The sequence below is a fragment of the Amborella trichopoda genome, chromosome 5, assembly GCF_054954075.1.
Source record: "Amborella trichopoda isolate Santa Cruz 75 chromosome 5, AtrichopodaSantaCruz75HAP2 v2.0, whole genome shotgun sequence".
Classification (NCBI taxonomy): Eukaryota; Viridiplantae; Streptophyta; class Magnoliopsida; order Amborellales; family Amborellaceae; genus Amborella; species Amborella trichopoda.
In genome coordinates this window covers 12,854,590-12,867,593 of record NC_142340.1, presented here as the reverse complement: position 1 = coordinate 12,867,593, position 13,004 = coordinate 12,854,590, and the positions used below count along the sequence as shown (strand labels likewise).

At 36.2% G+C, this 13,004-nt stretch overlaps 1 protein-coding gene across 2 annotated transcripts; it reads left to right on the top strand.

Moving 5' to 3' along the window:
* Positions 1–662: 662 nt before the first annotated feature.
* On the top strand, positions 663–10,299 carry LOC18443582 (zinc transporter). 2 transcript variants are annotated; one of them, XM_020673209.2, is made up of 6 exons: positions 663–697; positions 1,682–1,738; positions 2,252–2,327; positions 5,377–6,077; positions 6,581–6,730; positions 9,723–10,299. In XM_020673209.2, the coding sequence occupies exons 2-6, from the start codon at positions 1,721–1,723 to the stop codon at positions 10,026–10,028; spliced, it is 1,251 nt and encodes a 416-aa protein (XP_020528868.1). In that variant the 5' UTR covers positions 663–697; positions 1,682–1,720; the 3' UTR covers positions 10,029–10,299. The 2 variants fall into 2 exon arrangements, with proteins under 2 accessions (XP_020528868.1, XP_011626828.1); XM_011628526.3 differs by lacking the exon at positions 1,682–1,738.
* The last annotated feature ends 2,705 nt before the right edge of the window (positions 10,300–13,004 follow it).

Here is a 13,004-nt window from a genome sequence, read left to right as displayed (position 1 = left end):
TGAGAAAGTTTCTTGAGAATAGAAATAAAAATAATAATAGAAATTTCACATAATAGAAATAAAAATAATAATAGAAATTTCATAAAACAGAAAAAAGATATTGAACTTTCCAAAATATAATAATCAGAATATATTAATAGGAAAGAGTTTTGGAAATGATTTTTTTCAAATTTTGAAAAAATGGCCTTTTAGACTTCTTCCTGAAAAGATAATGTATTTTCTCTTGAAAAAATCACAAATTAAATCATTTTAAAAAAAAAAACTCAGTTTTTTTTTTAAAAGTCGCGATTAAATCGGCCACTCGCGTATATAACTTTCCAAGCTTGAGAGTGTCTTGCACATGCAAGAAAAAAACAAACACAAACAAGTGGATTGATAGTCGTCAGATGAACCAACCTACGACTCTCCTCCAAAATAAGGTCCAAAGTCCCGCCGGCTCACTCAACCCATGTCCTCATCTGTCGCCATCCCAACGCCCATATTTCATAACTAACGCGTCTCACCACCCTCAATAGTGTCGCATAGTTTCGCCATAATGTCGTCATTTTGAAACACACCAATCGCGCCCTCCCATCCAACGGCTCAGATCAACCATCACATCATCCAACGGCCAACAATCATAGTTGGCATTCTATATAGCCGTAATGCGTGAACTCTTCTTTGATGGCGAGATCTCTATTCCACACTCTTTGACACTGTAAGTTTTCTGATTAAAAAGCTTTGATTTTTATTGTTTTTTTTCTAATTTCTTTGTTGTCAAAGATGAAATAAAACTAAATATTGAAATTTTTTATGTTTTCGCGTTTTTAAATTTTTTGGTGTTGTCCACTCCAAATAATTGAAATAAAGCGCGGATGATGATGATATTATTTTCGCGTTTATTGATTTCCACGTATTAAAGAGAAAGCATATAAGATGTAGTCAATTGCTCTTTTCATGGGCAATAATCTGTGAGCTTTTCAATTTTCAATCCCCTTGTTTTAGAAAAAGAATGAGTATGAAAGAGAGAATAGAATGCAGGAAAATGAACTCATCTTTTTAAAATTTTTGATTTTTTTTTTATTGTTTCCAAAATATTTGACTTAGAGGATCAAAATTTTCCAAATCATCGCATTAACTTAGAGAAAAAATAAAATAAAATAAAAGCTTTTCTATGAGAAAAATGGAAAATAAACTTCTTTTATCCCAATTTAGAATAAAATATTGAACATTTTTATTTTAAGTTTTTTTTTTTTTACTGATATATGGACTAATTTTTTGTAATTCCGTTGAGAAAGCTGGAAGATTTCGGTTATTCCTTAGTCTGTCTGGTTTGAGTTGTGCAATCTTTTATAATTTTTTGGGGTTGTAGAATGTGTAATATTATAACATTATTTACATCATTTTTAGATTTTGAATAGAAAAATAAGGTGAAGTGTCGACACTCAAGACTCGTCATAACTTGTGTGCGAAATTTCCGGAAAAATGCCCAAAAAAGTGTTCCACAACAATAAATTCTCTCTCTCGAAAATTATGAAAAAAAGGGAAAAAGAAAATTGAATGATAAGAATATGAGGTGATAAAGAAAAGAATTACAGTAAAATCATGTCATTTAGCCGTGCTTAGTTCCCGATACTTATAAAAGTTGACGACTTTGATCAAGGATTATTACTTTTCTCTCTCTCTTTCTCTTGATTCACAGAAAAAGCTTGAAAATTAGGCAAAGAAGGGCTCGGAATCCATGTCTTCTTTCCTCGAGGTGCTTATGAAATAGCTTTCTCGATTTTTGTTTGAGTCTTTGTTTGTTTAGTTTTCTAATTCTTGAAAAAAGAAGAAAACTTTGTTGTTTGTCGCGGATTTGTTATTTTAGTTATTGGTTCTCTGAATTTAAATAATTCGACAAGTCGATGCATGTTTCAGCAATTTTACTGTTTTTTTCGGGAATATGTAGCATATGATTTAGTGCTTTTATTTTTCTCTTAGAACCCACCTTTTTGTGAAAAAATTATGAAAAATGTTTAGTGATTACAAGTTTTCTGTTCTTGTTATTTTTTAATTTTTCTCTAATTTTTGTCAACTACTGGTGCGCATTTTTTGTATTTGAGTTGTTTGATTTCATTGTTTTTTTTTTCTTCTTTTTTCTCTTTTGTGTTTTAATGACCACCCATTGTATTTCAATCATGAATTTGTTGTCCCTTATGAATTTAGGAATTTTTAATGATATATTTCTCTCTGAGCACTGATACTGATGATGGGTTTTCTTTTTTTGCAGGACTTTGTTGGCGGTTTGGGTGCTGAGCCTGTTCTTGGATTTACTTATGTAAAGAAGAAAGTTCAAATCATTTCAGGTAGCTGATCAATTCATTTCCCTGATCATTTGTAGTTACAAGTTTATAAAGGAATTGGAGAATTTAAGTTTATTACTGAAAAGGCTGAGAATTTTCACTAGTCATAGAAATTAAAGTAAGTTTGACTAGACCCCATCATAGAAATATGTAATACACTCTGCTATTGCTTTGTCTCAACCCTTCTTGAAATGCAATATACTTGTTGGGTTTGGAAATGAACTTTGGTCGCTGGATTTGTGGTGAATCATACCTTATAAATTGCACTTCTTTGGTCACATGAGTAATTGTTTGTGAGGATATCACACTTGATCAAACTAGTTATGATAAATGTGCTGGTAAGCACAGTGTTTTGATTCTTTTTGAGAGGTGGGATGAGGCACTCTGAGCAAAGGACAATTACAGATTATCTACTTGGGAAGTTATGATAAATTTTTCTTTTGATATGGAACTGTTTGCGCCATCATTTTTCTAAATCACCTCTGACATAAATTAACTTTGGGTAGACTCAGTCACTTTCAAAACACAGTAATGATCTTGGGTTTTAGCACCGAGGCATCGCCCGGTTCAGGGATGCTACTCATACCTATAAAACTAATCTATATTGACGTTCTCTGAATCTTGAGGAGACTTCATTATGGAAGCTTAGAAACTTGGTGAAATCTATGTTCACAATTATATAAGTTTCATTGCTTTTATTTAGAATCAGACTGCATTTGCAGGATAATTCATTACAAATGGCTATTGGTTGCTGGTTTGTCAAGGGGGTGTGTAATTTTCAGATTCAGATTGTTCAAGGACAGTCACTGGATATGGGGTTGTCAGAATTATTAGATTAGAAATATAGAAAGTCTGTGATAGACCAAAACATTGCTTATGGATCAACAATTAAATTTTATTTTTGCCTGTTCCTTTATCCAGCTTAATAGGTTAGTTATTGTGTGCTGATGCAACATCTTCTTGAGGTGGTGTTTTACTGAGAACTGAATTAGAGTCACCATTATTATTTTTCTATAAAGATTTTTGAAAGCCATCTTAGAGACTTCGAGATAGGGTTTAATCGCTCTGACTGGAAAAACATTACTGTTTGCTCCTTTCCACGCAATCAGGAAGGTTGGTGATGGAGGGAGAGTAAGACCCACTACCAGGGACATGTCATGTCCTAGATTACTCTCTTTTTATCATCAAATTATCCATTGGTTTGATAGTAACAAGCCAGCGGAGTATGGTTTTCCCCATATTCTGTGGGTTCATAGCATGCTATCTCTTTAAGATGATGCAGTCTGCTAAGTAGTGGTGTTATGGAATTAGGAGTTCTTTCATGGGTGTACTCCTCATGATAGAGTGCAAAGTAAGGAGCGTTTTAAGAAAATGAACAGTGCTCAGGGAGGGTAACGCCCTCAATGAAATTATTATGATTAGTGCTCTGTCATATTCGATTGTTGCTAGAGTTTGACAAGTGCATTTGGCTGTTGCTAGAGTTTGACAAGTGCATTTGGCTGTTCTTATCCCCTATTTGGCTTGGGGAATTTGTAAACTGCAAACCTAAAATGTTGAATAGGTTTGCATTGAGTACCAGTGCAAAAGATTCATTGCATGTTATACTTGAAGATGAAATTGCTTGAGAGGAAACTTCTTTGCAGATTGCCTGCTAGCAGATCTACGAGTTATTGGGTTTAATATTTCATATTTTCTGAAATATGCAAAATATTTCCCATGGTGTCAAAAGAACTCTCTTGCCTCGCAAATGCTGACCAATTTGTATCCCACATTACAACATTGTTCATGTCAAACTGACCTTTTCCCTAGATTGAACAATGTGGTTAGGGGAGTTTTTAGGCAATTGTGATTGGCATTTTTGCTCTAGTAATTCTCCAGAAGTACATCTTCTTTGCAGTTCTAATGAACTTCCATTTTGAGCGTAAAAGTGCAGAAAGTACATTTTTGTTGTAAAGCCTTGAATGGGCTTAAAATTATGCATATATCTTGAGAAGGTCAAAATAATCAGTTCTGGATTGCCAAACCAATAACCCTATTTTTTACTCTGACAGATCAATTTTTTAGCAGCACATGCAAATATTGTTTGATGAGCGCAATCCTTTTGCAACCATTGTTATTGTTGAAAAAGTTTATATAAGGTTGCAACTTTGCTTGCAGCAGTAAGGTTGCAGTAATCTATACTGTTCATTTTATTTGGATGGTATAGAAATGAAAGTGTCTGAAAAATATGTTATCATCTTACTCTTTGACACTGTCTTGATTTGAATGTTGGCTGATTCTTCGTTGGTCGCAAATTTCAATTTGTCTGTGAACTGGCATCCAAATTTTTGCATCATCCATCAATTTGGTGAAGACTAAGTGGAGTTCACAACATTGCTTCTTCTTTTTTTCTTTGGGTTGCTTTTCTCTGTTTCAAATGCAAGTAAAGATCAATCTTCAATTGTTGGCTGAATTTCAGATTTTTGTTCTCGTTCTTGGTTTTCTTTGTTTCTTTTGGAAGATTAAATTGTGGTTGCTCTTCATGAATTTAAAATCTTAAAACTGTTGGGATTCAAAAACTTTGACCTCTGAGGGGGCCTGTAGATCATTGTGATAAGATTCTCAACTTCCATTTCACAAGGTCGCCTTTTGCTGGTTGTAAGTACAATAATAAGGTAGAAGTAAGAACTTGAATTTCCATAATGGCTGAAGTGAGATTTTTCTACTCCTTTTGAGAGTAAATTATTGTTCCCTTGCTGCTATCTATCTCTCTCGCTCCCCCCACCCCCCCCCCCTCCCCCCCCCCCCTCTCTCTCTCTCTCTCTCTCTGCAGTTTGCCTTTCTTAGTTGCTCTATTGATGAGGTTCAATAAAACACATAAATGTCCAAGGAGTCATTGGGTTCTTTTTTCCCCATGTCCTCTCTTTTCTTATTTTACTTACCTATCCAAAATACAACTTGATGTTGAACATTAATGACCATGGAATCATCAAGTTCTTCAAAAGATTGATTTGTTTTCTGAGGAATCAATGATGATGTATGTCTAACTAGTCCATAAGAACTCATATTGTAGATATCTTCTCAAGCTCCATGGTGACAACAACTTGTGGTGATGGAGAGGCCGAGATGGAGTGCCGTGACCAAAGGGCAGCATTCCAGCTGAAGATGGCTGCCATGTGCATCATACTATTTGCCAGCATCGCTGGTGTTGCCCTTCCCCTTCTCGGTAGGAGACAAAGGCTGCTAAGGACTGATGGCAATGTCTTTTTTGTTGCTAAAGCCTTTGCGGCCGGTGTCATCCTTGCCACTGGCTTCGTCCACATGTTACCTGACAGCTCCACTGCCCTCACTGACCCCTGCCTCCCAAGTGTGTTCTCCAAGTTCCCCTTCTCCGGCTTCGTTGCAATGTTCGCTTCTCTGATAACTCTTGTAGTGGATTTTGTGGCTACTCAGTATTATGAGAGGAAGCACGAGAAAGAGGAGGGGGCACGTGTGTCCACTGTGATGGAGGATGGGGAGGTTGTGGTGGTGGGTACTGAGGAGGAAGGAAATGGTGTAGGTGAAAAGAGAGTAGGAGACTTTGGAGAGAAGAATGGGATGCATATTGTGGGGATGCATGCGCATGCAGCTGCACACCGCCATAGCCACCCCCATGGGCACCACTCATGTGAGGACACAACACACGAACACACTCGCAAGCTAGTGGGGCACGCCCACACCCACTCAGGGCATGAGGACGTGGAATCGAATGTGAGGCATGTGGTGGTCTCTCAAGTATGGGCACTTGTTTCTCTTTTGCTTTGATTGCTCTTTCTTGTTCAATTGGTTTTTTGTTAAGGTGATTTTGAGTTTAGGGAGAGTTTGTTTGAACTTATTGGATGGTGATGGCCGATTAGACTCTACATTCCCCTTTGTTATACTTTAAAGGTGGTTTTAAATTTTGAGGGGAGCTCGGTGTATTTTCCTGGAATGTGGACAGTTAGATTTAGTACCTAGTTTCTAATATTTTGTGGTTATGCCCCTGAATTTGGTTGAAGTCGGGCAATTTGAAATTTTGAATTTGAGATTTTTTTTTCATGCTTGGTGCTGCTCTTCAAGTTTCAATGTTTCAATGGGGAGATTCCTCCCTACTTTTGCTGAGACTCTAAAAAGTATCTGTTTGTCCTGAATTGTAACATTGTTTGCAAACTTTCTGACGTTGTCTAATTTGATTATCCATTCAAGAATAATTTCTAATTGTAAGAGATGTCAAAGTTCTAACCCATGGTTGTGGTCAGGTATTGGAAGTGGGGATTGTGTCACATTCTATGATCATAGGGCTATCAGTTGGCGTGTCACAGAGTCCGTGCACTATCAGGCCACTCATTGCAGCCCTTTCATTTCATCAGTTCTTTGAAGGCTTTGCTCTTGGGGGATGTATCTCACAGGTGCTCTCTCTCTCTCTCTCTCTCTCTCTCTCTCTCTCTCTCTTCTCTCTCTCTCTCTCTATGAAGTAAAAAAAAAAAATTGGGGTGCTTTGATTATGTTGTGGTTAAATATATTCTGGAGATATCCATTTTCCTGGAGAGACGGATAATATATCCCGGTACATTTTCTTGGAGAGACGGATAATATATCCCGTTACAGCGGCATCTTGATACCACCTGGAAGGGTAAAAAACACGGAATCAAATTCAAAAATTGGATCTATGTCCAACAGATCACACCTATCAAGAAAAAGTATACGATCATTCTTGTGGCCTTTGTCAATGGCTTGAGTTTTACATAATTTTGACTTTCTTAGAGAAACTAAGAAAATTAATTACTGAAAAGAAGTTTCAAAAAATTGAATCGAAAATTATACAAATTCGAAAACAAAAAGAGGAAGGAAAAAGTTCCTTAATATTTTTTGGAATTTAGTTTCCTCTAATATTATCGTAAGTTGTTTACCTTATTCTTTTTTCCTAACTCAACTTTAATTAAAATTTTATTCTCCCAAAAATAGCCATGATGAGAACAAAGGAAATATTGCGATGTTGAGGGGAGTGTAGCTTTTCCAAGGGGCTAGAAAAGTTCATCCCATGGACAAACTATACCATTGAAAAGCGATGAAGTTATGCTTTTCACAAAGTAACATTGGCGTGTATTCATGCTTAGGTTATTGGTTTGGATTGGTGATTTTTAAACCATTAGGTGTATTTGATACATGGGTGACAATTACTTTCCATGTTAGTTTGCCCACCTAATGTCAAATGAGTGTATAGCTGATGAGGACATCATGGGACTAAGGTTTTATTTTTCCTTTTCCATTTTTTTGGCGAGTGAAATCATAGGTTATTGGTCTTTTAATTTAGTTTAGTTACATAAGGGTATTTATGTGTCTCTCTCTTCTTTTTTTTTCTTCTTTTTTTTTAACTTTTTTGGAGAGTGAAAACTTCGGTTAGGGGAAGGAACTCTTTAATTGAAGGATATACTCTTGGTAGCACCTCCTAAGGTCTTCCCTTCCAAGGAGCTCTTCAAGTTTTTCTTTCCCATCTATTTTCTTCTTTTTCTTCCTTTCCCTTCTCACTTTTTTCTTTCCTTTCTTTTCCTTCTTACTTATTTTCTTTCCTTCTATTTCTTTCTTTCTTTTTTCTTTGCCTTCTTTCTTATTTTATTTCCTTGAATTCTTTATTATTCTTCCTCATTTCTCATTTTTCTCTTTCTCCCTGGTTTTTCCTATTTAGTTTAAATCTAATTATCTATTTTAGCATAACCCTCCTAAATAGTAAACATTTTCCTTGAAAAAACCTAATAAAACCTTAAAAATTAATTGTTAGGTTTTCCCTAGAATTAATCATAGATAAAATAACTTGAAACCTTAACCCTAATTTCATATCTACAGTCAAAATTCTGATTTGTTGTACACAATTAACTTTAAAACTTTGGAACTAGTTTTCCAGATCTTCTGGAATTAATTTAAAATTATTCTACACAACTTCTTTACTACAACTATAGTAACTTTAAATTTGATTGGGATAGAATTTTTTTTTGGAGGCGGATTTTGTATGAGGACCGACCTCAATCAATTACAGATTCAAAATATCCTCTCCTGGACATTAAAACAAAATTCTTAAAATTGCAGCTTGATTTACACAAGTTTGTTTATTTTAATTTTGTGGATGATTGCCTGCTGAAATTGTAGATATTTAGAATTATTTGAATTTAAAGTGTTCTCAAAGCATCTTTTAGGGTCTTGTAATCAAAGATTAGTGGGTGTGCTTTTAGGTGGAGTCAGGTGCATACTCTTGCAGGGACACACTATACACTTGCTTCCTTGGGAAAAGAGTCACTTGAGGATTTTCTTTCTTTTTTACATTTTTGGGTTAAATTTTGGGATCCAATTCATAATATTACATGAGTACTTACATGAGAAGAATTGGATTTTGAGTTTTTAAACACTTGGAACTGACCATCAGGAGGTTATTCTTTTTAGGCACATATAGAATGTGCATGGAATTTTTTATTTTTTGAGGTTAGCTGCTATGGTGAGGATGTAATATTCCAAAGTTGGGAATGCTTATGGATAGGATTTTACCTGGGAGAAAATGGGTATATGCTCCTGAGTGCATATAATCGTTTGGTATTTTAAATATAGATTTCTACTTCATGATTGGTTGGTTGGGGGACTTCAGATTTTCTTCTAGTACGTAGAGGTAAAATGGGATTATTGGTAAGAAAAAGAACCAAGTGAAGCCTTGAAAGATAACATTGCAAAAGAGAAAACTTATCAGAAATGATAATAAATAGGGACTTGAGATCTTTTTCGTCTATTTTTACTGTGTGAATTTTGCTCTACACCTTTTTCTCCCCCTTAATTACTCTATCTTAATATTTCTTTCCAAGCCCTCTTCTTAAATCCACCTTAAAGATGTATTTATCCTTTATTAATAAAAAACAAGAAACTATTTTCCCCTGTGATCAGTTGTGCTGGTAGGAATTTGTGGAAGACAATGTATATGTAGGCAAAAAAGAGAGTTTGCCATATAACTTATTGATGGGGTTCTTCATTGTTATCCTAAATCTCTCTGTAGATCCTTTACCTTTACCCTAAATTTAGAGGTCTCCAGCCCTATATTTTCACTCTCAATATTTGTTTTTCTATACTCATGAGAGAGTTGGAATTGGGTAGAGAATAAAATAGCACTTTCTAAAATTAGATAAGTGATTATCTTGTGTTTATCGATTGAAAGCTCAATGTGATTTACCCTATACAGTTTGCCTTAAAAGTCCATTCTTTCACATCTGTCCCACCACTTATCTATGACTTAAAACATGAAGAATGGATATGCATGCTTGCAAGCTTACCTACACATAGTGGATCAAAGTATACTGTTGAAAAATGACCAATTTGTATCTTCACAAACTGTGATTTAGATGTATATGCATGCTGATTTTGCAGGCAGAGTTCAAACGCCTCTCCACATCTTTGATGGCCAGCTTCTTTTCAATTACTACTCCTGTTGGAATCGGGATCGGGACCGCCATATCCTCGGTGTACAACACCAATAGCCCAAGAGCATTGGTCGTCGAGGGGATCTTCGACGCCATTTCGGCTGGTATTCTTGTCTACATGGCCCTCGTCGACCTGATTGCAGCTGATTTCTTGAGCAAGAGGATGAGTTGTAACACTCGCCTCCAGGTCTGCTCCTACTTGGCGCTCTTTCTTGGGGCCACTCTGATGTCTCTGCTTGCAATATGGGCGTAAAACAAACATGCAGAAACACATAAATGTGACTGTCCTCGAAAACAGTTAAAATGAGGAGCAAATATCAACTGAGTTCGCCACTTCAATCTCTCGAGATATCAAGAATGGCCACATGAAGGCAAACTCGCTCACAGACCAAGCTGCAAACCAAGTGAGCTTTTAAGGGTTTTGGAGCAACCTCCATGGAGGAGTCTGTTTATGTAATTTGCATCATTCATTCTTTTTGGGTGTGGAAATATTAGTGCTAATGAATATATTGCCTTTACAGCTCTTTTTGTTCTTTTCTTTATTTTGGTTAAATTCTTTGTTGGATCTTTTTCGCTGTGTAAAAGGCATGCAATAAGAAGTTGTATGCAACTACATTTTTATTTCCCCCCTCAATATTTTTTTTTTTTTGTTACTTTCGGAGGGGATCTTCAAAATTCATTTTCTTGCATTGGAGAGCAACGTGATGATTGCCGGTACAAGAGCAAGAGATAGATTCATGATTTTAAAAGCCATTATGATGCATATTATTTTTTTAACTACTAATACTTGGTATAAAAAATGGACTTATTTTACTCTGAGAGATACCAGCACTGCCTGCTGGAATGGAGTTTTGTAGTTAAAGAAATGAAGCCGGAAGATTTTATTGTGGTGGTGCATATTTTTTTAAGGGTGTGGGTTGTATAAGGTTGTAACTACTTTTTTTTTTTTTTGGGTAAATGAGTGGGGGAGAAGTCTCATACCCATTTGTCATTAATAAAAAGAAACAAATTACAGTTCACTATTTTACATCCTTACAATAGGGCAGTTGTGCAACATCATGAAATAAAGGAAAATAAATAAAGTTTGAAGGCATATATTACCAAATAGTTGTAGCTAAAAAGATTGTAGTCTTTTTAGCAAGTATATCAGCTATCATATAAGCCTCGTGGTAGACATGACAAATTAATCATGAACGATTTGAAAGTTTATATTGGCAATTAGTAGTTATTGTATGGAGAGCTCATGGAGAATTGCAGTGACTACTAATGACCTGGACAAGAAGTGATGAATCACTTTCAATCCTTAGGGAGAAACATTCCATTGAAATAGCCAAGTCAACTCCTACTTGCAAGGCATGGAATTTTACATAATTATTTGATGCGACACCAAGGGGGATAGCAAAAGCAGCAAAGAAGGAACCATCGTCCCTTCTGATGACTCCTCACAACTTACCATCCGTAGGTTCTGAAGAGAAGAACTATCAATATTCAACATGAAATGTTTGAGGTGTGGAAATGTCCATGTAGTCGGTATGAGGGACTTGACCATTTGTTATCTCCATGTGACTCGTAGATTTTTTTGCTATTGCCTTCTCTGAGATGTGCTATGACCATGCTTAGGTATTTACTAGTTCTCGAACGTGATTAGTAATCCTCCTTAACGGTTGTTCACATCTGGACTCCTTCCCTTGAAATATATGCCGATTTCATTCTTCCCAAAGTATCCAGATTGCCATAAAAAAAAAAAAAAAAAATAGAAGGGTTTTCCAAATATTAAGGAATCCATCTGATTTAAATCTAAAGGCTACCCACTTCCTCAATGTAGATGCAATGGATAAGTCTGAAATGAATCTTTTACCATATCTCCACACAACCGATCTCCATATTCGCTACGAAAATGCACAATCACTCTTTGCTGCAAAAGAGAATACGTGGGAAGTCTGTGATGTAGGGATAACCAATAAAACTATTTTGCAGTAGGGTGGCACTTTAAAGGCCCAAATGCTCTGAAAATTGGTTTGGGGGGGGGGGGGGGGGGGGGGGAGGTGTTGAATAAACTGCTATGTCTCCTTAACCGAAAATATCCCAAGAGAGGAATGAGTCCAAATGAGAAAGTCTTATTGTGGTGCCAAAGGGATTGTAATTGCCATGACCTCTTTCCATGCTCGTAGTGAAGGGCCAGATGCACGAGAAGGTAGATGCCAAGTCTGTGGAGAACCATGTATAACTTGCAACCCTGTATTTAGCAAGTAGCCCCAGCTTTCTATGTATCTGATTACCATAAGATCCAATAATAGACCTTTCTGATACCACGGATTTGCACAGAAATCAACCGATTTTCCATCCCTAATAATCCATCTAACATTGTAGCGCAAAAAAGATAGGCTCATCTATAAGCACTTCCAAACATAAGAACAACTTTTCTTATAAACTTCCCATATAGATGAATTCTTGAAATTCCCTTGCTTAAAGAAGTGTGCTATTAGAGATGATGGGTTAGCCAAGACTCTCAATGCCAGTTTCATCATGTATGCACTATTGAACTCAAAAAAATCATGGATCACTAACCCCCCTTCTTCCATAGTGAGACAAACTTTTTGTCACTTGATTAGATGAATCCCTTCCTTACCAGCTGAGCTTGCCCATAAGAAATTGCACTGCAACCTCTCAACCATATTGTTGCCCATGAGAAATTGCATTGCAGCCTCTCAACCATATTGTATGTACGTTTGGGCAAGACAAAAGACAAAATCCCAAAAATAGTCGAAGTGCTGAGTACCGATTTCAACAACTGCAAATGGCCTGCATAATATAACGATAAAGCCTGCCATGACCCTATCTTACTAATGAATTTTCCAATCAAACTGTGACAATGGCCGTTTTTCAAATTCTCATGAAAAAAAGGCAGATCTAAATATCTTACCGGAAGAGATCCTTTACCAAAACCCAACTCCTGCAAGATCATGCGATTAGATGTCTAAGACACTCCAAAGAAGAAGCCCTTAATATTAGCTGTATTCAATTTCTGCCCGTGGTCTTTTCAAAAGATTGAAGAATAGAGATGATAATTATGACAGTTGGATTAGAAGCCCACAAAAACTAACTGCATCGTCGGCATAAAAGAGGTGAGAAACTAAACAAGTCTTTGGGAGATCTGTGTAATTTGGTAGCCGATGACTCTCCTTATGGGAAGGCGGCAATCCTTGGAGATTCAAAAATTTCCCATGAA

What these genes read in the sequence shown, in the direction of transcription:
- LOC18443582 (XM_020673209.2), top strand. An exon ending in GAAAGTTCAAATCATTTCAG is followed by an intron (nt 2,328 to 5,376) that starts GTAGCTGATCAA and finishes CTCATATTGTAG; the next exon opens with ATATCTTCTCAAGCTCCATG. An exon ending in TTGGGGGATGTATCTCACAG is followed by an intron (nt 6,731 to 9,722) that starts GTGCTCTCTCTC and finishes CTGATTTTGCAG; the next exon opens with GCAGAGTTCAAACGCCTCTC.